This window comes from Wolffia australiana, chromosome 11 (assembly GCF_029677425.1).
Source record: "Wolffia australiana isolate 7733 chromosome 11, ASM2967742v1".
NCBI lineage: Eukaryota > Viridiplantae > Streptophyta > Magnoliopsida > Alismatales > Araceae > Wolffia > Wolffia australiana.
The window spans coordinates 6,931,592-6,958,691 of record NC_135845.1 but is presented as its reverse complement, the minus strand read 5'-3'; the positions used below and the strand labels follow the sequence as shown (position 1 = coordinate 6,958,691).

The 27,100-nt window shown below is 49.7% G+C and overlaps 1 protein-coding gene, 1 non-coding gene and 1 pseudogene across 3 annotated transcripts; all 3 read right to left on the bottom strand.

The window, feature by feature from the left end:
• Positions 1–8,454: 8,454 nt before the first annotated feature.
• LOC144709058 (uncharacterized) lies at positions 8,455–9,993 on the bottom strand. The gene is made up of 4 exons (XM_078582464.1): positions 9,904–9,993; positions 9,373–9,471; positions 8,873–8,922; positions 8,455–8,788 (listed from the first exon to the last, which is right to left on the bottom strand). The coding sequence occupies exons 1-4, from the start codon at positions 9,991–9,993 to the stop codon at positions 8,455–8,457; spliced, it is 573 nt and encodes a 190-aa protein (XP_078438590.1).
• A 7,063-nt stretch (positions 9,994–17,056) lies between these two features.
• LOC144709946 (small nucleolar RNA R71) lies at positions 17,057–17,164 on the bottom strand. Its single transcript, XR_013583164.1, has one exon. It is a non-coding gene; the product is annotated as a small nucleolar RNA R71 (small nucleolar RNA).
• Positions 17,165–23,745: 6,581 nt separating this feature from the next.
• Positions 23,746–26,830, bottom strand: LOC144709428 (FT-interacting protein 3-like; annotated as a pseudogene). The gene is made up of 2 exons (XR_013583026.1): positions 26,013–26,830; positions 23,746–25,871 (listed from the first exon to the last, which is right to left on the bottom strand). The product of XR_013583026.1 is annotated as an FT-interacting protein 3-like (transcript).
• Positions 26,831–27,100: the final 270 nt, after the last annotated feature.

The window sequence follows — 27,100 nt, the reverse complement described above, 5'->3', positions numbered from 1 at the left end:
ACAATGGTTCAACGACGGAACGTGCAATGCGCCGACAAGCTATGAGAGCCAACCGGAGCGGGACGGGGTCGCCAAGCTGGGTCGAACCAACCCTCCAAGTCGTCCGAGGTGGGTCGAGGGCGCGCATGCCGTCGAATGGGGTAACTCCCACTGGAATGCTCACACGCGTCGGGGCGTCCCGACTCGTACCGGACAGGTAAGACGCTCGTCTTTGTTTCGTCGTTCTCTCAATCTGTCCCACTCACCTATCTAACCCGAGCGCGGTGGCAATACGAAAGAATACTGAAGGAAATAAATGACGTAAAGAGGCTAGGAAAGCAGAGTACCTTCGCGCTGGCGACGGGATTTTCGCACCAACTGGTTCGGAGGAGGAGTTGTCGGGGCGCCGGAGGTTGACTGGTGCGGAGGCGGTTGCGCGCAGTCAGCGCGAGCGATGCGAGGCGTGGTCGACGCGGTGGCGCGATGGCGCGCGGCGGCGCGGCGCGGTTGGTGCGGCGGCGCGCGGTGCGGCGCGGCGCACGTCAGCGCGGCGGCGCGGCGTCTTGGCGCGCTGGCGTAAGCGCGCGCGGCAGCGCGAGCAGCGCGAGGCAGCGCGGCGGCGGGCGGCAGCAGCGGCGCGCGCGGCGGTGGGCGGCGGTGGCGGCGGCCGCGTGGCGGTGCGTCGCGGCGCAGCGCGGCGCTAAGCCTTGCGGCGCTGGCGGCGGCGCTTGGCGGTGGCGCGGCGATGGCGCCTTGGCGGTGGCGCGGCGGCGGCACGCGGGCGGCACGCGACGGCACGGCCGCGGCGGCGGGCGCAGCGGCGGCGCGCGGCGACAGCGCGCGCTGGGACGGCGCGCGACAGCGGCGGCGGGGACCGGTCGGCACGGCGCGGGACCGCTGGTCGGCACGGGCGGACGCAGCGGTCGGCACGCGGATGCGGCGGCGGCGCGGCGGCGGCTCTCACTTTCCTCTCCCTTTCTCCTCTTCCTCCCTTCTTCTTCTTCTTTCTCCTCTTCTTCTTCTTTCTTCTATTCTTCTCCACGACCTGACCCTTCTTTTCAAAATACCATTCTTCAAAAATTTAGGTCAAGTGAGGGGAAGCGCCCACCTCTTCCCCTTATATATGGGTGAAGATGGGCCCTTCCTTAAGTCCAAAAAAACAACAAAACAAAACAAGAAAGGAAAGGAAATAATGAAAACAGGCTTGTCAGGCCCAACATAAAAGGGGGGGGGGGGAGAGTTCCTCATATGGGTCCTTCCCCGCTACACGAGAACACAATAAAAGCGAAACGCTATAGAATAAAGTAACCGAAGGTGTAACGGTGTGCTCCGGTGGTCGGCGTCCGCGTCATGCCGAGTAATGGAATGCGGGATCCCGTGTTGCTGCGGCGGCTCGTCGTGGTGGCTGGACTCGTCTCGGTGGCGAGCTGGGTAGTGCCGGCTCCTCGGGTGCTGGGTCGGGGAAGTCCTGCTGCTCCTCTGCTGCTGGCTCGATGACGTCCGGTGGTGACGCGCCATCACATTCCTTACCCCTCTGGCCTAAATAGGAGAAAACCTGTCCATGACTATGAAAGCAGGTTGCTAGAAAACTTTAAACAAGCCATCATGACTGTTACCGTAGAAGATATGCTCAGGTGTGCACCTTCCTTAAAAAAATACCTTAAGGATTCTTGCACTAGTAGAAAGCCTAGGGAAGTGGTTAAGCTTTCAGAAACTGCCTCTAGCATTTTGAATGCCATCCCTATCAAAATGAGGGACCCAAGAGCTCCGTTCATTACATGTGAAATTTGAGAAAAAACTTTCTCCAAAGTTTTATTAGATACCAGAGCGAGCATAAGCATTATTCCGACAGCTTTATATGAGGAATATGGATTTGGGGAATTAGAGGAAATCCATATGGACTTACTCGTGGCTGATGGAATAGTTAGGCAACCTGAAGGGAGGTTGACTGATGTCATGATCACTGTAGAGAACTGTGAAATCCCTGTAGATTTCATAGTGACTGATGTAAAAATATCAGGGAATATTAGTTTAGCTCCTATTATTCTAGGAAGACCGTTCTTAGTAACGGCAAGGACGATCATGGATTGGGAAAAGGGGACTGTAGAATTTAAGATTGGAAAAGAGACAGTTCAAATTGATATATCGAAAATGATGAAGTGCCCCTTAGGGAGCAATGAAGAACTAAAACTGTGTACAGAGGATGAAGGAGAGGTGGAAGTTATGAAGGAATATTTATTGCGTGTAGAAGAGCAAAAATTAGATGATGAAGTTACGGATCCTCCTTCAGCTAATGTAAGCCTAGAGTTAAAGCCTCTACCTTCCTCCCTTAAATATGCATACTTAGATAACCTGAAAACTTTACCTGTAATCATCTCTTCATCTCTTACCCAAAAACAAGAAGATGAGTTACTCAAGGTACTTAGAGATCATAAGGAAGCCCTAGGTTGGACGTTTGATGACATAAAGAGAATCCCATCCTCGATTTGTGAACGTAGGATCTTTTTGGAGGAGGAAGCTAGACCTTGTAGAGAGCATCAAAGGAGGCTCAACCCTTATATGAGAGAAGTCCTTGAGAAGGAAATATTGAAGTGGTTAAATGCAGGAATCATATATGCCATCTCCGATAGTAGATGGGTGAGTCCTGTACACATGGTTCCCAAGAAGTTTGGAGTGACGGTAAAAGTGAATGAAAAAGGAGAAGAAGTGCAGAAACGCTTAACCACTGGATGGAGAGTGTGTATCGACTATCGGAAGCTCAACAAAGCAACCAAGAAGGATCACTACCCACTTCCTGTCATGGACCAAATATTGGAAAAACTGTCAGGGCAACAATTTTTTTATTTTCTTGATGGATATTCAGGATACAACCAATTGAACATTCATCCTGAAGATCAAGAGAAGACGACATTCACCAGTCCTGTGGGCACATACGCCTTTAGGCGTATGCCTTTCGGGTTATGCAATGCACTCGCGACATTCCAACGATGCATGAATGCACTATTCTCCGATCTAGTGGGAGAATGTTTAGAAATCTTCATGGATGATTTTTCTGTCTTTGCATCTACATATGAGAACTGCCTCCTAAGTCTCACGAAAGTATTAAAGAGATGCATTGAATCCAACCTCGTACTAAGTTGGGAAAAATCTCATTTCATGGTGCAGGAGGGAGTGGTGCTGGGTCACATGGTAAGCAACAGTGGACTGGAAGTGGACAAGACCAAGATCGAAATCATCCAGGACCTTCCACCTCCAACCAACCTAAAAACCCTTAGAGGTTTTCTTGGCCACGCTGATTTTTATAGACATTTTATTTTGGACTTTGCTAAGATTTCTAAGCCACTTACTAATCTTTTATCGTATAAGAATAATGATTTTGAACTAACACTAGAAGCTAAGAATGCATTTTATACTTTGAAAGAAGCCTTAGTGAATGCGCCTATCCTGCAAGGGCCTGATTGGACCCTTCCTTTTGAACTAATGTGTGATGCTTCTGATTTTTCTGTAGGGGCAGTGTTAGGTCAACGAATTGATAAGAAACCAGTGGTCATCTACTACGCTCGCAGAACTTTAGTCGATGCACAATTGAACTACACAACTACAGAAAAAGAACTGCTGGCAATTATTTTTGCATTAGAAAAGTATAGGTCTTATTTGCTAGGTAGTAAAATTACTGTTTTTTCTGATCATGCAGCTATTAGATACTTATTAGCGAAGAAGGAGGCGAAGCCTAGACTCATTAGATGTGTGCTCTTATTACAAGAATTCGATTTAGAAATTAAGGATAAGAGAGGATGTGAAAATGTAGTTGCATATCACCTATCTAGAATTTCAGGCACCCAACCTGAGTTGATAAATGATGAATTTCCTGATGAACATGTTCTAACGGCACAAGGAACATCGGTTCCTTGGTTTCCACATATTGTCAATTTTCTTGTTTCAGGAAAATTTCCTACTGGTTGGACATCCCATGAGAGGAAGAAGCTGCTTAAGGACAGCAGGTTTTATTTTTGGGAAGACCCGGAATTATTCCACCAAGGGCTGGACCAAATCTTGAGGCGGTGCGTACCCGAAAGTGAGCAAAAGAGCATCTTGGAATTCTGCCATGCAAAACCAGGAGTAGGGCACTACTTGGCTAAGGTAACCGCCCACAAAATTGTAGAATCAGGTTTTTTCTGGCCTACTCTATTTCAAGATGCACATAAATTTTATAACAACTGTCTAGCTTGCCAAGCCTCAATTTACATTAACAAGAGAGATCGTATGCCCTTACAGCCCATTCTAGAGGTAGAGATCTTTGATTTGTGGGGAATAGATTTTATGGGACCCTTTCCAAATTCTCATGGATATGAGTAAATTTTGATGGCTGTCGACTATGTGTCCAAATGGGTCGAAGCCATTCCCACAAAGACCAATGACAGTAAAGTAGTGACCAATTACATAGAAAAAAACATTTTTTATCGATATGGATGCCCACGAGCTATAATTAGTGATGGAGGTTCTCATTTCACCAATTACCAGTTTAGAACCCTCCTAAAGATATTTGGTGTCCATCATCGTGTCACTACACCTTACCATCCTCAGGCTAATGGTTAAGCGGAATTGTGCAATAGAGAGGTCAAGAAAATCTTAAGAAAGATAGTGCGTTCTGATGGGAAGGATTGGTCTAGGAAACTAGACGAGGCATTATGGGCCTATAGGACAGCCTACATAACCCCTCTAGGAATGTCCCCATTTCGACTCATCTTTGGGGAAGCCTGCCACCTACCCTTAGAATTAGAACACAAGGCACTATAGGCGGTTAGGAAACTTAATTTGGCTTTAGATCAGGCCGGCAAGCAAAGAATTCTCCAATTGCATGAGTTGGAAGAACTCCGGAATGAGGCATACGAGAACTTAAAGATCTATAAGGCCAAAATGAAGACATTTCATGATAAAAGCCTGAAGAGAAGGATATTTGTAGAGAATCAAAAAGTGTGGCTTTACAATTCAAGGTTAAAATTATTTTCGGGCAAATTGAAAACTAGGTGGAATGGCCACTTCATCATACAACAAGTCTTTGAAAATGGAGCAGTCACAATTCTAGACCCTCAATCTCATAAATGTTTCACTGTTAATGGACAAAGACTTAAGCCATATTTACAGGATGAAGAGTTGCATGGACCTATGGATATCTCTAGAAAAACCTCCTAATGATAGTAGCATGATCTGAATGGTAATTTCCTTTTGTTTCTCGTTTTCTTTATCTTGCCTTTTGTTCTGTTTTTATTTTCTTCGTTTTTGTTTTCTTCGTCATGTTGCAGCCTCGCCTATCCAAGCCCGCCTACACCACACTATAGACAGGACAAGATCACCAAGGACAGACCTCCATGGCTTGGTTTGCTTTCTCTTTCTCATTTTTCCCCATTTACCTCTCGTCATGTAGGAACATGCCATTTTTATGGTGGGAGGGGGGGATCAAGCCATAACCATGGATATCAAAATTCTTTTCTTTTTTGCATGCACCAAACCATGGATATTTGATGATCTTAGGAGATATTCAAGCAATGATAGACATGACATTAGAGTTCTTTTCAAGGGTGATTAGAGTTGAAAGACTGGCCAGCTAAGGATACCCAAGGTGAAACAAGCCTAGTTAGGTGCACAGATGATCCATACTAGCTGAAATACACAACTCTTATCATCATATTTCTCTCATCTTGTCACCCACCTCGGGTTGAGTTAACACTTACATGCATGAAACCTTTAGCTTTAGTGGAGAGTAGGGCTAGTGTTGGCCCAACGACATTATTATTTATTGATGTGAGTGAAGCTCCCTGAACCAAGAGGGATACAAAACCTCTTCGGGGGAATAACCTGCCGATCTACTACAGACGGCACATGGGTAGTGGATAAGCGCCATCAAATGCAAAGTAAAGAAGCCGCATCAAGCACTACAAGTTTAAAGCTTGCACCTTAGAAATCAAGTTGATTGTCATCAAAAGTTGACCAACATGCAGCAAATGTAATTGAAAAAAAAAGTGGAAAAGCTGTCTCCCATGTGTTTGAGCCGATGTTATTATAGCCATTAGTATTGAGCCAGCATTAGCACCGCTCTCTACGCCTTGTTCAGTAGTGCGCTTGGGGTGTTAACTCGACCTTATCTCATATGATATGTACTTACTATATGTAATCCATAGATCAGAAGTGCACTTAGTTGCGGATGAAGGCTGAAATAGATCCTTAGGAATCTCCCTAAGCTGGCCATGCTCAATTGACAAAGACATTCCTTGACGAGAACAATAATAGAAGCTATCAAAAACAAGGAGTCAACTAGTGATCATCATTTACTCTCACTCGTATTTCATTACTAAGGGACTAGGAATGATCTAAGTTGGGGGGTGTCTGATGACTCTCAATATGTCATAACTTATTAATGATTTTCTGAACATCAAAGTGTCATTTGCATACATTTAGTCCATATTAGTCATACTTCATGTGCATTATTTTCCTACTTACTAACCCCACTTGATTCTTTGAATCAAGTGGATTAGATCTCACGTATTGGATTAATGAGTTCAGATGTGGATCAAGCACAAAGGAGAATGCATTTGACCAAGAGGAGCTGGCGAAAATTATAAGGAAGAAAAGCCCTAAAAAAAGATCCAAGTAGCACAATTAGAGAAACCTATAAATAGCCTCTTGAGAGAGCATTTGAGGTTGTCCAGAATTTCCACTTGAACAGGCTAGGGCTTGGAGAAGAAGAGTTCTGCACCCTCCAAGAGCTGATGAGCATTGGAGCTGGAGAGGAGCAAGCTGAGGAGTAGCTTGGGCTAGACGACCTCCACCTTGCCGCAAGGATAGTGACACAAGGTTGGAGTGATTTCCCAAGTTTCAGTAACTGTGTAATTCTCTCTTTCAGACAATCCAGGTTGGGTTGGAAGATTCACACCAGTGATCTTCCAACAATTCCAACTGATGTTATTCTTGTTTTAGTTTGATTGAAAGTTCATTGTCTTGTTCAAATCGTTCTTCCTCTCGTTTTCCCCAAAATCCACCGTTTTCCATAGCAATCGCGCTTGAAGTTCTTCCCTATAGCAGCAGCAAGGTTGTGCACAACCCGGGCTGCACACAACCAAGGCCGCCAGCAGCCAAGGCGGTGCACAGCAGGGTTACGCACAACCAAGGCCGCCAGCAGCCAAGGCCACCAGCAGCCAAGGCCGCCAACAGTCAAGGCCGCAGCCTAGGCCGCCAGCAGCCAAGGCTGCCAGCAGCTGAGCTACGAACGACCAAGGCCGCCAACAGCCATAGTCGTGCACAGATGCCGCGCTGCGAGCAGGCGCGGCGCTCGCAAGCAGCAGCCGCGCACAGACACCGTGCTGCGAGCGAGCACGCCTACGCGCAGGCAGCAGTCGCGCGCAGACGTCGCGCTGCGAGCAAGCCCGCCCACGCGCAGGCAGCAGCCGGTGCGCAGGCAGCACCCCGCGCGCAGCTGTTTAGCACGCGAGACTCGCCCGCGCGCAGGTAGCAGCCCGCACGCAATAGGTGCCGTGCGGAGGCCGCACCCTCGCGCAGGCACGCTTGCGTACAGGCACACCCGCGGGGTGTTTGGGCATTTGCCCCAAAGGGCAGGGGTGAATCGTTCAGTCAATAAATTCTTCACTAACGATTCTGCTGAGTTGAATTTTATAGGACTTTACTGAAGACAATTTAGCTGATCGTTATAACTGAATATTGAGATCTAAAATTATAAATTGAATTGAACAGAATTGCTACTATCTTATCTGCTCTCTGTGGATCGACACCTTACTGGTCCTAAGGCTGTGAGGTAAAAAAATATTGTTGCATAGCTCAAATCCTCACACGATTAACTAGTCAATAACCAGTAAAAATACCCATAATTTGAGCTTATCATTACGCACGCCGTTCGATCCCGGCAGGTCGTGTTACATCACTTATTCCACGGCAAACGGCTCTGCATACCCCGGACATCCCTACGTGATTTCTTAATTTGGGAAACGCACGCCGGCGGATTCAGTGGACATTTTAGAGCTAACAAGACCATTCAAGCAATGGAGCAGCAGTTCTTTTGGCCGTCCCTGAAACGAGATGTAGGGAAGATCATATCTCAATGCTCGACATGCACTAGGGCCAACGGCAAACGGCCTCTATACACCACTACCCGTTCCCGACAAGCCATGGGAGGACATTAGTATTGACTTTGTCGGCGAGTGAGGCGTAGGGGAGGGAAGTGGAGTAGGTGGAGGGGAAGTAGATGGAGGTGAGCGAGGTGGTGGAGGTGCGTGAGGTCGTGGGGGTGAGCGAGGGATGGGGGAGGTGAGGGAAGCGGATGATGGAGTCATGGTGCCTTACGGTACATGGCAATCCCAGGACGAAGTTCATACTCACGTCATCCCACGGACGCTTGGGCGTCGGTAGTGGGGTATACAATCCGGCGCTCTTCTTGACCTGCTTGGCGAAGGCACAAACACGACACTAGGCAACTATGTTGCCAACATCACGCTTCAGAGAAGGCCAGTAGAACTGGCATTCTACGGCTGTGATTGTCTTGTCGCGGCCAAAGTGGCCGCTACGGCCTCCGGCGTGACATTCCCAGGTGAGAAAGTCATGCAAAGACGTGCGGGGCACGCATAATCTGTTCTTAAAGAACAGATATCCATCAGTGAGGACGTAGTCCTTGTAGTCCGGGGACAGGCCTCGTGTGGCCTCGGCGATGATGGGGCTGAAGTCAGGGCAGCTGTCGTACCCGTCTCGGATGGTCTCAAACCCTAGGACCATCATCTTCATGACGTTCAGCACGTTGCCTCTCCTGCTAAGGGCATCGGCGACGACGTTATCCTTGCCTTTCTTGTGCTTGATGACGAAGGTGTAGTCCTGTAGGTACTCGACCCACCTGGCACGTCGCTCGCTCAGTTTCTGCTGTGAGTGCAGATACTTGAGCGCCTGTTGGTTCGAGAAGAGCACGAACTCCGAAGATAAGAGGTAGTGCCGCCAATGCCGTAAGGCCTGTATGACGGCGTAGAACTCCTTGTCGTACGTGGAGTATCGCAGCTTTGCGTCGTTCAGCTTCTCGCTGAAGAACTCGACTGGGCGACCCTCCTGGCTGAGGATGCCTCCGATCCCGTTGCCCGAGGCATCGCATGTAACCTCGAGTACCTTTCCAAAATCAGGTGGGCGTAGTACTGGCGCTTGGGTCATCAAGAGCTTTATCTGTTGGAAAGCTCGCTCTGCTGCCGGTGTCCAAGCGAACGACTTCTCCTTGAGGCAGTCGGTGATGGGTGCCGTAACGGAACTAAAGTTCCGTATGAATCGCCTATAGAAGGTCGCAAGACCTATGAAGCTCCTAACGTCGTGCATATTAGCCGGTGTCGGCCACGACGTGATGGCATGGACCTTCTCCGGGTCGGCCGCAATGCCCTGCGCTGAGACGATGAAGCCGAGGAAGGCAACCTTCGAGGTGAGGAAGCTGCACTTCTTCGGATGGGCGTAGAGCTGCTCACGCAGTAGGACTGTGCAAACCTATCAGAGATGGTCAAGGTGCTCGTCTCTGGATCGACTATAGACGAGGATGTCGTCGAAGTAGACGACTACGAACTTCCCTATAAACGCGCATAGTACCTCATTCATGAGGTGCTGGAAAATACTAGGCGCGTTGGAGAGGCCAAATGGCATGACTCTCCACTCATACAAACCGTCCTTTATCTTAAAGGCGGTCTTCCATTCGTCGCCGGGACGAATCCGTACCTGATGGTATCCGCTCCTCAGATCTATCTTGGAGAAGATAGTAGAACGTGCCATCATGTCGAATAAATCCAGGACCGGGGGAATGGGAAAATGGTACTTGACCGTTATCTTGTTGATGGCACGGCTATTGCAGCACATGCACCACGTGCCATCCTTCTTCGGCGCTAAGAGAGCTGGTACCGCACAGGGGCTCAGGCTCTCCTGAATAAGGCCCTTCTCCAAGAGCTCCCTGACCTGCCGTAGTAGCTCCTCATACTTCGGCGGCTCCATGCGATAGTGCGGTAGGTTCGGTAGCGATGCACCTGGTACCAAGTCGATTGCGTGCTATATGTTCCGCATCGGGGGCAATCCACTTGGTAGCTCATCCGGGAAGACGTCTCCAAACTCCGCTATGAGAGCCTCTACCTCGGGTGAACGAGGGGCCACTAGATGATCGGCGAGGATGTCGAGGGTGACGGTGAGACACAGGGGCGTATCGTCTCCCTCGCGGCCCAGGTCACGGGCGAATAAGGGCCCTCTAACGACCATCAACCCTACAGGCTTAGTAAGCCAGCTTGTTCGTCGCCTTCATGACATAGATATGCCATGTAACCCATCGTCCCTGATACATGAACGAGCAGGTGTTGGCGCGTCCAGCCAAGGTGACGTCATGGTCATACAACCATGGACGGCCTAGGATGATGCTACCCACCTTCATGGGTAGTACATCGCAAAGGACATCCTCGGCATAGGTGCTCACCTTTAGTGGGACGCGTCACTAACGTTTCACGGATAGTGAAGAAGCGTCGATCCATGAGATGTCATACGGAGTGGGGTGCTCTATCGCTGTCAACCCTATTCCGGTGACCATCGTATCCGAAATCGCGTTGATGCAACTTCCACTATCCACGATCACCTTGCACGCCTTGCCATTGATCTTGACGTACATGTAGAAGATCGAGGTACGGATGGCCGCATCAACGAACGGCGTCGGCTGGGGCACAGCCGGGGGGGTCCTAGCGGGAGTGGTAACCCGCGGAGATGATCGAGCTCTTCTAGTGTCGGGTGTGTCAACGGCGATGTTGGCTAGTGGCCGGGTGGACGCACGACCTGCCACGGGAGCGGTCCCTCATGCCTCGATGATCTGTATATATCCGATCTGACCATCGGGCTCCTCATATTCAAGGGCGTAGTCCTCATCTCCATGGTAGTGATCCTCCTGCGGTATGTCCGCTCCATCGACATGATTCTGCTCGGCATCACTGGCATCGATCAAAAGTGCTGAAGGGCATAGGTTTGCCTAGTGTCCTCGTCCCTGGCACTTGTAGCACGTGATGTGTGCCTGACTGGTGGCAGCGCTCCGGGCCGGTATATCACTCGCGACGGCCCGAGCTTATGGGGTGGACCCCACTAAAGTGACCGGGGGGTTCCCTTGTCCCCCTGTGGTCGGCGTGACCCATGTGGTCGCGGGTGGTACAGTACGAGCGGGAAGGGGCCTGACGGGTGGAGTCTGAGGTGCACTGTTTGCGCTAGGTGCCGGGGTGTCATCTGCGGGTGGATCCATGTGTTCCACTAGATGATAGGCTTCGTCAACCTCGGCCGGCTGGCACTCGAGGACCTTGCTGCGCAAGGCCGGCCGGAGGCCGTGGGTGAAGAGCCCTATGATAACCCGTGGATCCTCCACAAAGCGGTAGCGCATCCGACGTTCCTCGAAAGCTTCGATGTACTCCATCACCGGGAGTCGACCTTGCTTAAGGTCAAGCCAGGAGAGGAAGAGTGACATCTAGTACTGACGAGGAACGTACTTGCTCCTCAGCTTCTGTTCCATGTCCACCAAGGACGTAATGGGTCGTCCTCGTCGCTCGGCGGCGATTCGCTCGTTCTCCCAAAAGATCTTGGCCTGTCCGCCAAGTCGTGTCTCCGCGTACTCGACACATAGCTCATCATCCATACGATATCACCTAAAGTACAAGTTCATGTTCGACTCCCAGTCGATGAACTCCTTGGGCCTCTGAGAGCCCTCAAAGACGGATATGTCGGGGCGCACGCTTCTCTGGATGCGTGCACGGTGCTCTTCGCGCCGACGCTCATCGTCGTCAAGCTCGGGCACGGGGTAATCTCCTCGTCGCTAGTCCAAGTGGCGACTGGGCGGGAACGGCTCGTGGCCGCGGTCATCCCAAAGGTGGGGAGGACCATCCCGCGGTGCACGGTCCAAACGCACCGTACGTTGCGGTGGTAGGGGGACGTCGTCAACCCCATAATACGGTGGTGGCAGCGGCCGATAGTAGTCGTCACGGCGTGTCGGTGGGTCAACCATCCGTGGATCTCAGGGCGGGATGGGATCGTATCGTTGGGCCGAATAGTCATGGCCCATGTCTCGCTCGTACTGACGAGCGTACGGATCAGGGCGGACGGGTCGGTCCGCGTCGTACCCACGGGCATAGTTGCCCCGCAGGCGGTGCATATCCCAAGCGCAGACATCCTGGGGGTCGCGCGCTGGTTCCCTTACTAGGCGTCCCGGCGGAGGGGTGCCGTCGGATCGGCAATCGAAGACCTCGTAGTCAACGTCGAGGTCCTGGATAAGTCGGCCGTGGGGGTCCTGTCGACCCACCCCTGGTGCATGGCGAGGTCGCCCTCGGGCGGCCGGTCCCAACTCAACTCCGTTCTCTGACACCCGTTGGTCAGCGAACATGCGCTCCATGCGTTCCATCCTAGCAGTCATGGAGCGGAAGTAAGCTCCTTGGTCGTCCGGAAGTTCTTCTCTTGGCGGGTACTGGCGAGAGGCGCCTCCTCGTCCTCGACCCCGTGCGGGGGTCGTTCTGGGGGTGTGCTTGAGAACGGGAGATTTCCCGTGTGGGCGTCTACCCACGATAGTCCTATCCTTGTAGTCACTCGGCGAGGCATCGTCGAGGAACCGCGGCGAGCCGCGTGGAGAGTGTTGCGGCTCGCGTGGCTCACTGGAGAAATCTGGTGGGCCCGTTGTGCCAGGAGCACCCGAGTCGTCGGGTGGGGTCCGTGTAGCCTCGACATGTGGTAGGACGCGGTCGGCTACCGGCGTCGCCGGTTGGGGTCCCGAGAGGGCAATCTCATGGCCTCTCTTGTCATGCGACGGTTCAGTTCGTCGCGGGGAGGTAGAACCTCCGCGTTGCGCCATCTGTGCGGATCGCGTCTCTACGACCATTCGTAGGAATCCTATGTGAATGCTCGAAAAGGATGATGAATGCGAATGCAACTAGATGCGATGCGGAGTCGGAGACGTGCTGTGGGCGACCACAGCTGGGCTCTGATACCAATTTGATGCCGGACATCGTCAAGGCGTCGTCTGGTCGTCACCGAGGGTACGGGCTCGGTATCGAATCGAGGACTAATCAGACTACGTCGTTCAACGTCATTTGACGGATTCTAAAGGCAGGTAATAATGATGACATGCAATGTGAAAGTCCCTATGTGTTGTACGTGTGTGAGCCGACGAGCAGTGAGTGCCGTTCTTGAGAATAGACGGGATCGCTTTGGGTGAGGTCGGATGGACCTCCTGAACCTCACCGGAGAGGGTCAAGGGCGAGTACGTCGCCGAACGGGGAAACCCCGCTGAAGTGCTCACATGCGTCGGGAGGACCCGACTCGTACCAGGCAGATAAGACTCTCGTCGTATTTTCATCGTTATCTCAACCTGTCTCTCGCTCACCTATCTAACTCGAGCGCGGAGGAGGCGAACCGAAAGTGCACTAAAGAATGTAAAGGACATAAAGGAGGGCGAGTGAGGGGTACCGATGTCGCTCTGGCGACAGATATGCGTAACCAGAGATACTGGCAAGAGTCCTAATTGACGGGAAGATACTGGCAAGAGTAAGGACGCGGGTGTGGTCGTCGTCGGTGGCAGCTTGGACGTTGACAGATTGCGTGTTGTCGATGCGATTTGGACCACCGGAGCCAAGGACGCGATCACGTGGCCGTGCGCTGAACGTCTACCGGTGTGGTATGAATGCCCGTGGGTGGCGAGTGAACAGCAGCGGGATGGGGTTGTCGCGGGCGGAGAGACTGGATCGAATGGCGAGATGGAAGGGAGGAAAAGGGACGTGGGCGGGCAGCGGCCGCGGAGAAGGGGACGTGGGCGCAAGGCTGCCCAACGGCTATGGGCAACGCGCAACGGGGGAAAAGCGGGCTGCACGGTGGGGGCGGAGACGGGAGGAGAGAGGGCGCGGCGGTGGAACGAGCTGCGATAGGGCAGTGGCAAGGGAGAGGTTGGCAGCAGGAGGCACGGGGAGAGCGCGGGGAGAGCGCGTGCAGCAACAGGGGGATAGGAAGATGGTGCAGGTGGTTGCGGGAGGCGAAAGGGTGCGACAATGGGTGAGCTGCGGCAGAGCGGGGGAAAAGAGAGAGGATGGCGACAAGAGGTGCCGGGAGAGCGCGAGCGGCGACAAGGGAAGTAGGGACATGGCGGGGGCGGCGGCCGGAGGAGCGGAGACGGCGCGGGCGGCGGCAGAAACTGAGGAGACGGCACAGCCAGCGGTAAAGACCGCAGGCGACGGCTGGGCGGCGGACGGCGACGGCCAGGCGGTGGGCGGCGGCTCCTCTTCCTCTTCTCTCTTCTTTCCCTTCTTCTCCTTCTTCCTCTCCTTCCTCTTCTTCTTCCTCCTTCCTTCTTCTTTTTCTTCTTCTTCTTCCTTTCTTCTTCCTGTTCTCACGATCGTGACTCTTCAAATTCTCATATTATCATAACTTAAAAATTTAAGAGTGGTCCTTTAGGGGGCGCCCCTCCTCCTTATACAGGAAGGATGATCTGGGCCCCCTTATAACAAAACAAAATGAAAATAACGGGGAAGGAAATATAGGCCTGTTCAGGCCCTCTAGGATCTGGGAGGAGAAGGAATCCTCATTTAAGTTCGTCCCCTCCTTACAAAGACAAAATGAAAAGACGAAAGGTGAAAAGATAAAAACGATGGTGAGAAGGTTAAGCGATCCGAAGGTGGCTGCGGTGCATCGTCAAGCCGAATATTTGAATTCGCGGTCGCGCGTCGCTGCTGCGGCTCAGTGTGTCGGCTGGACACGTGTCCGTGGCGGGCTCGATGACGACGGTAGCTCCTCGCATGCTGGCCCGATGTCGTCCTGTGGTGTTGCGCCATCATAGCCTCCTTGGACCTTCGATAGGATATAGATGCAGCCGCCTTATGCCGGTGCCTTCGTAGTTTGTTCGTAGTCACTACATTCCCTCACGTCCAGATTACTCCGTGAGTCATCACTATGCATTCTCACGTCGAGATCACTCCGTGAGTCTCCACCTCACTGATGACTCTCAATATGTCATCAATTATTAAGGATTTCTTGAGCATTAGAGTATCATTTGCATTCATTTAATCCATATCGGTTATATCTCATGTAGATTATTTTCCTACTTACTAACCCCACTTGATTCTTTGAATCAAGTGGATTAGATCTCACTTATTGGATTTAATGAGTTCAGATATGGATCAAGCACCAAGAAAAATGCACTTGACTAAGAGGAGCTGGCGAAAAACTATAAGGAAGAAAAAGCCCTAAAAATCTCCAAGAAGCATAATTGAGAGAAACCTATAAATAGCCTCTTGAGGGTTCATTTTAGGTTGTCCAAAATTTCCAACTGAACAGGCTAGGGCTTGGAGGAGAAGAGTTCTGCACCCTCCAAGAGCTGATGAGCATTGGAGCTGGGAGAGAAGCAAGCTGAGGAATAGCTGGAGCACGACGATCATCATCTCACCAGAAGGGGTGTGACACCAAGTGATCTGAGGGTTCTAGTTTCAGTTCTGGTCTTCTCCTCTCTTGAGCAGTGTTTCCAGTCGTTCCGGACAAGATTGTTCTTTGTTTTAGCTTGACTTCGAGTTCATTGTTTGTTCAAACCTGTCTTCCTTTCATTTTCTCAAGTCCACAGACTCCCATAGCAATCCCGCTTGAGTTCTTCATCCTGTAGGAGCAGCCAGGCTGTGCACAACCTTGGCCGCCAACAGCCAAGGCCGCGCGCAGCGGGGCTGTGCATGCCCTAAGCCGCCAGCAGCCTAGGTCGCGCACAGACGAGCTGTGCACAACCGGAGCTACCAGCAGCCACACCAGCGCACAGGCGAGCTCGCACACCGGCGTGCAGGCAGCCCACCCGCGTAGACGCCGAGCGGCGAGCTCGCACACCCGCGCACAGGTAGCTGCCTGTGCACAGGCAGCAGCCCGCACGCCGGCAGCCCACCCGCGCAGACGCTGAGTGGCGAGCTCGCCCGCCGCGCAGGTAGCCGCCTGCGCATAGGCGACAGCCCGCACGCAGGCAGCCCCGCGCGCAGACGCCGAGCGGCGAGCTCGCACGCCCGAGCGCAGGTAACCGCTTGCGCACAGGTTGCTGCTCGCACGTAGGCAGCCCGCGTGCAGATACACCCGCAGGGTATTTGTTCATTTGCCCCAAAGGGCAGGGGTGAACTGTTCAGTAAAGAAATTCTTTACTGACGATTCTGCATTCTTTATAGAGAATACACTATAGGATTGTAGTGAAGATTATTTAGCCTATCTTTACACCTGAATATTGAAATCCAAACATGGAAACTGAGTTGAAAAAGAATTGATATCTTTTTACCTGCTCCCTATGGATCGACACCTTACTCGCCCTAAGGCTATGAGGTTATAAATATTGTTGCATAGCTCAATTCCTCACACGATTTACCAGTCAATAACCAGTAAAATACACCATAAATTGAGCTTATCAGCTGGCGCCATTGCCGGGGTGCACGGTTTTATAGTAGCAATTTTTTCTTTTCTTTTCAGTCATTGTTGATTCATTTTCCTAAAGCTGTAGGACTTGAAAATCCTCAGCTTATTGTCCTTCTAACATTCGTCTAAAGTCTATGGTAGTGACAAGGTCCAAAGCCGGAGAGAGATCTGCAGAGAACGCTGCGCGAGACTCCACTCCAGAATCTACAGTCACACAACCATAAAATCAGCAGGAAAACATGGCAGAAGAAGGACGTCAACAGCATGAGAGAAGAAGAGCCATGCTGGACAGATCAACACCCTCCGGAAGCTTGAGGCAAACGGATGTAAATCTGAACATAGGTGAGGGTATCAGGTTCAGGTATGACAATGCATTGATACAATCCTTACCTGAATTTAATGGATTGTCTGCACAAAATCCCTTGGAGTTTTTAGATGATTTCCATATTAGATGCTCTTCCCAAAATGTTGCAGGTTTATCTACAAAGATTTTAAAAATGAAATATTTTCCTTTGACTTTAAAAGATAAAGCCTTCTCATGGTATCGTAATTTAGGAATCACCTTCATCTCTTAGGAAGAGATGCAAGGAAAATTTATGCAGAAATTTTACCCTCTCCAAGACTCATTTCTATACTATAGAAGGGAAATCCATAATTTTCATCCCCATGAAGGCGAGGCATTTAGTGAAGCTTGGGAGAGGTTGAATGACCTGTTGAGGAAATGCCCTCATCATGGAATTGAGCATTGTCAATTAGCCCAAATTTTTTATGAATCTCTGTCAGATTTCATGAAAAATAAGGTCAATTTAGCCACCGGTGGCACATTTTACACTGCATATGAGGACGAGGTGTTTGACATTTTGGAGAGAGTTGCAGAAACTGGCCTGCAGGAAAATGGAGCAAACCAGAATGGGAGAAATCTGCAGCCAAAGAGGGCAGGAGTGCTGCAAGTCAATGCAAAGGAGGTGGAGCTGCAAGCAGGCCTTAAGGAAACAAACCAGAAATTGGAGGAGCTCACCTCCACCTTGAGAATTGTTTTCCTTAACAATTCCCCAATAATTAAAGCTAAAATTTGCTCTCTCTGTTTCAGCAGAGATCATGAAGATGGAGCTTGTCAGTCCATGGAAGAGGAGGTGAAAGCATTCAACCAACAACAACCATGGGCTGGACAAAAGAAGACTAGCTTTCAAAATGGAGAGAGCTTCCACCAAGGGAACAAACCTGCATTTCAGTCCAAATTTCAGCAGAAGCAGCAGTTCCAACCTAGAGCTCAACAACAGTACCAGGTTCCCTCTCAAACTCAACCTGATTTTTCTACACTAACCCCGGTTATTTCCGACATGATAGAGAAGCAGAATCAGAAATTGAGAGCGGAAATGGAGATGCGGACGTAGGTGATGATGAAGTTCCAAACAAGACAAATGTTGGAATCACAAGAACAGATGAGAAAGCTGCTGGAAAGCCTAAAGCCAGGAACTGCTGAACCTCAAGGTACACAATTAGAACCTAACTGCACATCTAGTAGATTCCCTACTAAAACCATGATAAATCCATGCAATCTACACCATGTACAGCATTCCATTCATGATGAGATGAATGAGGAAGATCCTGAAGTTCTAGCAATCTCAAAACTGAGAAGTGGAAGAGAACTTCAGGACCCTTACCAGAATTCTGCAGAGACATCAAGGAAGGTACATGAGCAAAGTAGAGAGGAAGAGGAACCTTCTTATGCGAAGGAGCCTCTATCTTCTACCCATACTCATGACGTTCCTTATCCCTCTGCCCTAAAGAGAATAAGACCTGTCCTTGACTATGAAAATAGGTTGCTAGAAAATTTTAAAAAGGCCACTATGACTGTTACTGTAGAAGACATGCTTAGGTGTGCGCCCTCTTTAAAGAAATACCTTAAGGATTCTTACACTACTAGAAAACCTAGGGAAGTAGTGAAACTTTCAGAAAATGCATCTAGCATTTTGAATGCCATCCCTATCAAAATGAGAGATCCTGGAGCCCCTTTCATCACATGTGAAATTGGGGGAAAAATATTTTCCAAAGTTTTACTAGATACCGGAGCGAGCATAAGTATCATTCCAACAGCGTTGTATGAGGAGTATGGATTTGGGGAACTAGAGGAGATCCATATGGACCTACTCCTAGCTGATGGGATAGTTAGGCAACCTGAAGGCAGGTTGACTGACGTCATGATCACTGTAGAAAACTGTGAAATCCCGGTAGATTTCATAGTGACTGATGTAAAGATATCGGGGAATATTAGCTTAGCTCCTATAATTCTAGGAAGACCATTCTTAGTCACAACAAGGACAATTATGGATTGGGAGAAGGGGACTGTAGAATTCAAGATTGGAAAAGAGACAGTTCAAATTGATATATCGAAAATGATGAAGTGCCCCTCAGAAAGCAACGAAGAATTAAATTTGTGTACAGAGGATGAAGGAGAGGTGGAAATTGTAAAGGAGTATTTATCGCATGTAGAAGGGAGAGAGCTAGAAGGTGAGATTATGGACTCTCCTTCAGTTGAGGTAGGCCTAGAGTTAAAACCTCTACCTTCATCCCTCAAATATGCATATTTGGATGACAAGAAAACTTTACCTGTGATCATCTCTTCAGCACTTACTCAAAAACAAGAAGATAAATTGCTCAAGGTACTAAGAGAGCATAAGGAGGCCATAGGTTGGACGTTTGATGACATTAAAGGAATTCCATCCTCGATTTGTGAACATAGGATCTTTTTGGAGGAGGAAGCTAGACCTTGTAGAGAGCATCAAAGGAGGCTTAATCCTTATATGAGAGAAGTCCTTGAGAAGGAAATATTGAAGTGGTTGAATGCAGGAATCATATATGCTATCTCCGATAGTAGATGGATAGGCCCTGTACACATGGTTCCCAAAAAGTCAGGAGTGACTGTAGAAGTGAATGAAAAAGGAGAAGAAGTGCAGAAACGCTTAACTGGATGGAGAGTGTGTATCGACTATCGGAAGCTCAACAAAGCAACCAAGAAGGATCACTACCCACTTCCCGTCATGGACCAAATATTGGAAAAACTGTCGGGGCAACAATTTTTTTATTTTCTTGATGGATATTCAGGATACAACCAATTGAACATTCATCCTGAAGATCAAGAGAAGACGACATTCACCAGTCCTGTGGGCACATACGCCTTTAGGCGTATGCCTTTTGGCTTATGCAATGCACCCGCCACATTCCAGCGATGCATTAATGCACTATTCTCCGATCTAGTGGGAGAATGTTTAGAAATCTTCATGGATGATTTTTCTGTCTTTGCATCTACATATGAGAACTGTCTCCTAAGTCTCACAAAAGTATTAAAGAGATGCATTGAATCCAACCTCGTACTAAGTTGGGAAAAATCTCATTTCATGGTGCAGGAGGGAGTGGTGCTGGGTCACATGGTAAGCAACCGTAAATTGGAAGTGGACAAAGCCAAGATCGAAATCATTCAGGACCTTCCACCTCCAACCAACCTAAAAACCCTTAGAGGTTTTCTTGGCCACGCTGGTTTCTATAGACGTTTTATTTTGGACTTTGCTAAGATTTCTATACACCTCTTACTAATCTTTTATCGTCTAAGAATAATGATTTTAAACTAACACTAGAAGCTAAAAATGCATTTTATACTTTCAAAGAAGCCTTGGTGAATGCGCCTATCTTGCAATGGCTCGATTGGACTCTTCCTTTTGAACTAATATGTGATGCTTCTGATTTTACTGTAGGGGCAGTGTTAGGTCAATGAATTGATAAGAAACCACTGGTCATCTACTACACCCGCAGAACTTTAGTCAACGCACAATTGAACTACACAACTACAGAAAAAGAACTGTTGGCAAGTATTTTTGCATTAGAAAAGTATAGGTCTTATTTGCTAGGAAGTAAAATTACTGTTTTTTCTGATTATGCAGCTATTAGATACTTATTAGCGAAGAAGGAGGCGAAGCCTAGACTCATTTGATGGGTGCTCTGATTACAAGAATTTGATTTAGAAATTAAGGATAAGAGAGGACGTGAAAATGTAGTCGCAGATCACCTATCTAGGATTGCAGGCACCCAACCTGAATTGATAAATGATGAGTTTCCTCATGAGCATGTTCTAACGGCACAAGGAACATCGGTTCCTTGGTTTGCACACATTGTTAATTTTCTTGTTTCAGGAAAATTTCCTACCGGTTGGACATCCCAGAAAACCAATTAAATTCCTTAGCGTTGCTTCCCCGGCAACGGCGCCAATTGATAAGCCGAAAATAGGGGTAAAAACTATGCAATTTTTAGCCCTTGTCGTTGTAGATTTTGGCTTATGCAATAAAATTTATAAGAACTCTACTTAAGACGTATAGTGATAAGTATGAGTGTCGTCCAAGGGAAGCAAGTAGGAAGTTCAATGTGATTATCTTTTTGGTTTTTTAATCCTAATTAGAGTGAATTTGATCTTCAACGAGGATCAAGTCACCCTAATTAGATGAGAATTGAGAAAGGGGGGTAGAAGAGGTGAGAAGAATGGAAGAAATGTGGGCTCTAGATTGAATTAATTGATCCAATTGGATGGATCAAAGAATTCAATTAGAGAGGTTGGTAGGAATTTTTAATTTAATTTTTGGTTGATTTTTGCAAGTTGATAATTCAGAACTAAAATGGGGTAATTGAGTATCCTAAGAATTAAAGCTAAATTTTTTAGAGTTTTCTTTTGGAATGCAATTGAATGCCCAGGTGAATCCCTCAATTTCTCCTCTCAATCCTAATCAGGGCTTGTACATGCCGCTCAAGCCAAGCGATTTAGAAGTTCAGATCAGAATAGAGATGAAGAAACAAACAACTTAACCTATTTCAATCAAAATGCATAAAAGTTTAAATACAATGAAAGGAAAAAGTACCAAAACTGTTGATCCAGGCTGGGGCTCCTCTCTGTCTTGCAGCTGTGATAGAGAACCATCAAGAATGAGCTCCCCCTCTTGAAATTTAGCTTTTATACTTAGGTTATATGGTAAAAATCACCATTTTACCCCCGTTTAGTACTTAATATTTATCTATCAATGTAGGCTGCATCTCAATGATCCAACCGTGGCAGATAGAAAGAGGGGATCAAGACGAACAAATCCATAAAAAAATCATCTCAATCAGACTTCAGGATCAAAAGTTATCAATAAATCAATTTTAAACCAATTTAATCCATTGGATTTAAAATTGATTTATTTATTAATTTCGTTTTTAAACACGCAATGACGTGTCGCTCTCTCATTGGCTGGCGCATTTTGAATCCTCCTTTTTGCAGAAAAGTCCATAAAAAGCCTAGAATTGCTTTTGGATGCCGCCCAAAAGTAATTGCGTATATGCCCCTGGCACACTCTCTCTCCTCCGATTTCTCCTAAAAACATTAAAAATATATATTAAAAATTGCAATAAAACCCTGTAAAATTGTAAATTGGATCTTTACGCCTGCAGTGGCGACCGAGAGCTGTTTTCAGGGTCTTTTGCAACGAAACTTCGCAAAAAGGCCCTTGAAAGTTCGAAAATAATAAAAATACTTCTTTTTCTATTATAAATATATTTTTTTCCTTGAAATAAATACATTTCCTCTTCAAATAAATCTCATAAAAATCCTAAAAATTCGTAAAAAATTCTAGAAAATTCTAGAAAATTCACTTATTCATTCCCATGCTGATAAATGTCGAAATAAAATATTAAATATGCCATTTTCATTCAAAAATAATTATTTTGAGCTTCAATAAATCCTTTAAAATAAAATAGAATTAACAGAAAGTTAGGGAAAAATCAGAAATCACTAGAAAACACTATGTTCATGTAAATATATGATAACAACCCCATTTTAAGCTCTTTAAATGCATAAAATCATGCTAATAACATGAAATAAAGACAGAAATTATGATAACATCATTTGGACCATTGTCAGCGCGACAGGTGTCGTCGCCGACAGCCTAGATAGGCGAACAAAACGAGCCTACCATGATCATTGGAGGCTGTTTTGTTAAAGTAGAGATTTTTTGGGATTTTTGTAAAACTCATTTTTTGTTTGTTTTTGATTTTTGGTGACTGCTAGATCCATCCAGGCCGTCAGATTTGACGGTCTGGATGAATCTAGAGGCTGATGCCTCCAGCTACCCCCAAGCTAACGTGGCGGGCACGTTAGACAGGGAGAGAGTTGGTAATGCGGGCGCGCCTAGGCCCAAGTGCTGGCTGTTTGACGTGTTTGACATGTTAGATGGCCAGCTAGGTGCGTCTGTTGAATCAGCGGCCCGCACACAATTACGGGCCGTGACCCTTTTTCTTTTTGGTTTTTCAGGTGAGCGATTAAAACATCAAGAATTTTGCTAAAATGAGGATGGTAAATCAAAAATAAGTTATCCCTTGATGTTCTACTCTGACAGAAAAATATTTCAAGTCCAGATTTGAGGAAATTTGGATTTGAATAGCGCCTGAATTTTGTGAAATAAAATTCGGAAATGGAAACTTACCATTGAACTTCAAATTGCTCTAAGACTCGCTATACTGATCTGTTTTTGACCTTCTTAATTCAATGGAACATGTTTTAGCTCGATCGGATGTCGGACGAAAATGTTATGGGCAAATCGCCGATTACGGAAGAGAGAGAAGCTCTACGCGAGGAGAGAAGCTCTGGGTTAGGGTTAGGGTTAGGGTTAGGATTGTTAGGGTTAGGGTTAGGGTTAGGGTTAGGGTTAGGGTTAGGGTTAGGGTTAGGGTTAGGGTGAGGGTTAGGGTTAGGGTTAGGGTTAGGGTTAGGGTTAGGGTTAGGGTTAGGGTTAGGGTTAGGGTTTGGGTTTGGGTTAGGGTTAGGGTTAGGGTTAGGGTTAGGGTTAGGGTTAGGGTTAGGGTTAGGGTTAGGGTTAGGGTTAGGGTTTAAATTAGTTAGGTTAGGTTAGGTTAGGTTAGGTTAGGTTAGGTTAGGGTGAAGGTTAGGTTAGGTTAGGTTTGGGTTAAGGTTAGGTTAGGTTAGGAGTGAGGTTAGGGTTAGGGTTAGGTTAGGGTTAGGTTAGTTAGGTTAGGTTAGGGTTAGGGTTAGGGTTAGGGTTAGGGTTAGGGTTAGGGTTAGAGTTAGGGTTAGGGTTAGGGTTAGGGTTAGGGTTAAGGCTAGGGTTAGGGTTAGGGGTTTTTTTTTTTCATCATCACAATTGCATTAGCCCTTGACTACTTGGGCATTAAATTTGCAAATTGTTTGGGCCCCATAGTAAGGAATCAGAGAAACCCATGATCAAAATGCACAAGACAAAACACACGAAGCGGCCCCCTCGCATAAAAAACCAGACTAAACGAAACACCAAACGCAGACAATTGGAAGAGAGAGGAAAAAGAGAAGTTGAGAGTTCAGAGCATGGAGTCGGTTCTGGCGGGCAGTCGACGGAAGAAGTCGAGGGGAATGGAGGGGAGGTTGTGGCGGAACCTGGGGTGGCGAAGGACGTAGAACCCGGCGAGGAGCGCGACAAGCTGGAAGGGGACGATGTAGAGGACGACGACGGCCAGCAGGCAAAAGACAACAAAGAGGGTGGTGGCGCGCGGGTCTCTCTAGCTGAGAAACGCCTGCAGCCGCTCCCCCTGCGTGGCCAAGTCCCCCACCATGGTCTGTACCCGCCCGGCCACGCTGCGCAGCCGGTCATAGCGCATACGCACCACCTCCGGCAGGCGGCTCGACGAGAAGGTGTCAAATTCCTCGTCGAGCTCATCGGGGTGGACGTGGTTGCCGTGCGAGAGCCACGCGTCCATGTGCAACGGCTGCCGGGGGTGTCGCCGAAATCGCCACACCCCGATCAAGTCCATGTAGAGGAAGACAGTGGGCAGGATCAGCTATGGGTAGACCACCAGGATGGCAAAGAGCAAGTGGATCAGCACGGTGGCGACCGGGTTGCGCCACCATCAGATCTGGTCGAGCCAGCGGGCGGCGGCGGCCGCCCGCCGAGCACCCCCATGATCCTGAAGAAATTGGCCTTGCTCTGGCGCATGCTCCACATGTGAAGGTCCACGTCGAGCACGTACTCAACGACCTACTTGAGCAGGGGCGGCTCGGCCCGGCCGAGCTGCGCGGCCATGATCTGGGTGGCCTGGTTGTGGAGCATGTCCAATTGTGCGACCGAGAGGGGGTGCAGGTAGTGCATCTTGGGCAGCAGCGGTTGGGAGTAGATGTGCAGCCTGTTGGCCAGAGACGAGCAGGCAAAGCGCACAGCCAGCTGCAGCACCCCCATCTTCTTCAGCCCGGACGGGTGCAGGGCCAGCAGCGGGTACGAGTGGGCGTAGAAGCGGTTCATCTCCAGGGTGGAGAGCCGGATCTGGACCTTGCCCATGCGCAGCTCGCTGCCGCTGCCACCGTGCAGGCTGCCGCTAGCGAACACCCCGACGGTGACCACGGTGCAGGGGTCGTAGACCTCCCAGTGGTACTGCTCGTTCCAGCGCGGGTTCGAGCAGTCCACGACTGTCCAGGTGCACACCCAGTTCTGCCCGTACTTGGCCACGTAGTAGGCGTCGCTGGAGCCACGGCCGTCCTTGGTCTTGAGCGGCCGCCACAAATGCTTTGATGTCGCCCTCAGATCGCTGTTGTAGTGGGTGTACTCGTCAAGGACGTGGTACCCGCCCTCGAGGCAGACCCAGAGGTGCACCTTGCTTGGGAGCTTCTTCTCCTGGTTCAATTCCTCACCCTCCAACGACACCCACCGCGAGCCCACCGGCTTGGCGTCGAGCCGCCGCTCCACCGCCGACAGGGGGATCACCGCCTTGTCCAGCACCTGCTCCTTTTCGGGCAGCTTCTCCTCCACGGTCAGGACCAGGGGCTCCTCGAACAGCTCGGCGGTGACGAACATGAGATCCTCGTTCCACAACGGGCCAGCCCCACTACACCTGGAGACCCGGGTCTGAGCCGCGTGGCTCCCCAACGCGACCCTGGGCAGCAGCTTCGTGAACTGGCCGGGCTTGTCGGATCGTGCCAGGTCCTGCGCCTCGATGACGTTGACCCGTAGGTACCAGAGCCTCAGCGAGAGGTAGACCTTGGATTTTATGCCAGGGACGGCGTCGGAATGCCACGCCTCCAAGAAGGCCTCGTCCGCCTACGTGCCCATCCACACGGCCAGCATGATCTCGCCCTTGGCGCGGTTGCCCTTGCTGTCGTCCAGCCGGTACCTGATGTAATACGGTAACGCTGGGATCGATGGCTCGTGTTATGTCACAGCAATACGTAATGCGCGTTCAAGTATCAAAGTGGATGCTCATTTACAAATTCCTCAGGGGCACAAGGGCGGTCCGACGGCGGGGCGAAGGGGCAGTAGATCCTAAGAGAGACGACCAGGTCAGGGTAGACTCCGTGTGATCCACGAAACCCACGATCGAGCACGACGTGAGGGGCGCGCTACTGCCCACGAGAGTTCACCCCTCGACGACTATAATCCGATCGTCAACTGCAAAGAAAACCTATCACTCGATGTAGATGGCTAGCCTAACCAAACCCTTTAACGATGACAAGCGGTAAAGGAAATCGATGGGGAATGATAGCACTAGAGGGAGCAATAATACTGTAAGCGGGGTGGACGAGAGGGTACCTTGCATCGCTCCGTCGACGTGGAACAATCAGAGAATTCCGTAATCAGACTCACGCATAGGCCAGCGTTCACGTTGGGAAGACTTCTGCGAGGCCGGAGTGATGATAGACGTCGGGCGGTCGCACGGTCGGACGGGCGCGGAGCGGCGAGTTACAGGACGATCCACGAGATGTAGGTCGGAAACTGGTGATCGGTCGGGCTCAGGGGACCTGGGGTGATGAGCTCGGTTCCCGGCAGAGAACGCAAGCCTTGCTCGCGGCAAAGTCCACCGGTGCGTGCGGGCGCTTGGTCGGGGCGCAAGGTGGGTGGACTAGTAGGGAAAGAAGGGGGGGGGGGGGGCGATCGTGGTGCGACCGGGCAGCAGACGGCCCGCGATGTGCGCGGTGCTCAAGAAACAAACGGCGGGTGGCCGAAGGTCCGCGCGCTCAGGGGCTCACGGTGCGTGGAGGGATCGGCTGGCGTCCGTGTAGGACGATGGTCGGGGGTTCCTTGGCGGAGGCGGCCGGTGTAGACGGCGACCAGATCGCGGGACTCGGAGAAGAGGACCCTGAGGCCGAACGGACGGACCTGCGGGCGTCGAGGCTTCGGCCGACGGGATCCTGCTCGGGTGAGGCCGTCGGTGGCGGGAACATAGAGCCCGCGAGGATGACCGTCGAGGGGCTTGAAGGTTCCCGACGGTTTGAGGATGGATCAAGCTGGATCACTGGATGCACCAAGGGGAGTTGAACAGTTTCCTGGCGGGATCCAGAGTAGAAGACAACCCCTTTCTAATTTTACTCTACGGAAAACAGAACGTGAACTAACATTGCAATGACAATTTTTTCAAAGACTCTCCCAGGGGTTCCTTGGGCATGCCTTCCCCTTATATAGGGGGGGAAGGGTGCCAAGAGGCCATAGGGAAGGAGGGGTCCGTCGCATGACGTGGCCCTCCTCTTTACACGTAACAAAAGGGAACGGGATGCGAAAAATGCGGACGAGGCCTAACACATGGCCGGGGTGCGTGGGCGGCGCACGGGGCACGCGGGCGTCGCGCTGGCGGTGTCTTGAGCGCTGGCGGGCCTGCGTGGGCGGTGCGTGGCGTCACGCGG

Coding starts and splice junctions, on each gene's coding strand:
- LOC144709058 (XM_078582464.1), bottom strand. CDS start 9,993: ATGGAGCCGCCGAAGTATGAGGAGCTACTACGGCAGGTCAGGGAGCTC. Junction 9,472..9,903: donor AGAGCCTGAGCCCCTGTGCG/GTACCAGCTCTC, acceptor CTGCGTGAGCAG/CTCTACGCCCATCCGAAGAA. Junction 8,789..8,872: donor CTGAGCGAGCGACGTGCCAG/GTGGGTCGAGTA, acceptor TGCCCTTAGCAG/GAGAGGCAACGTGCTGAACG.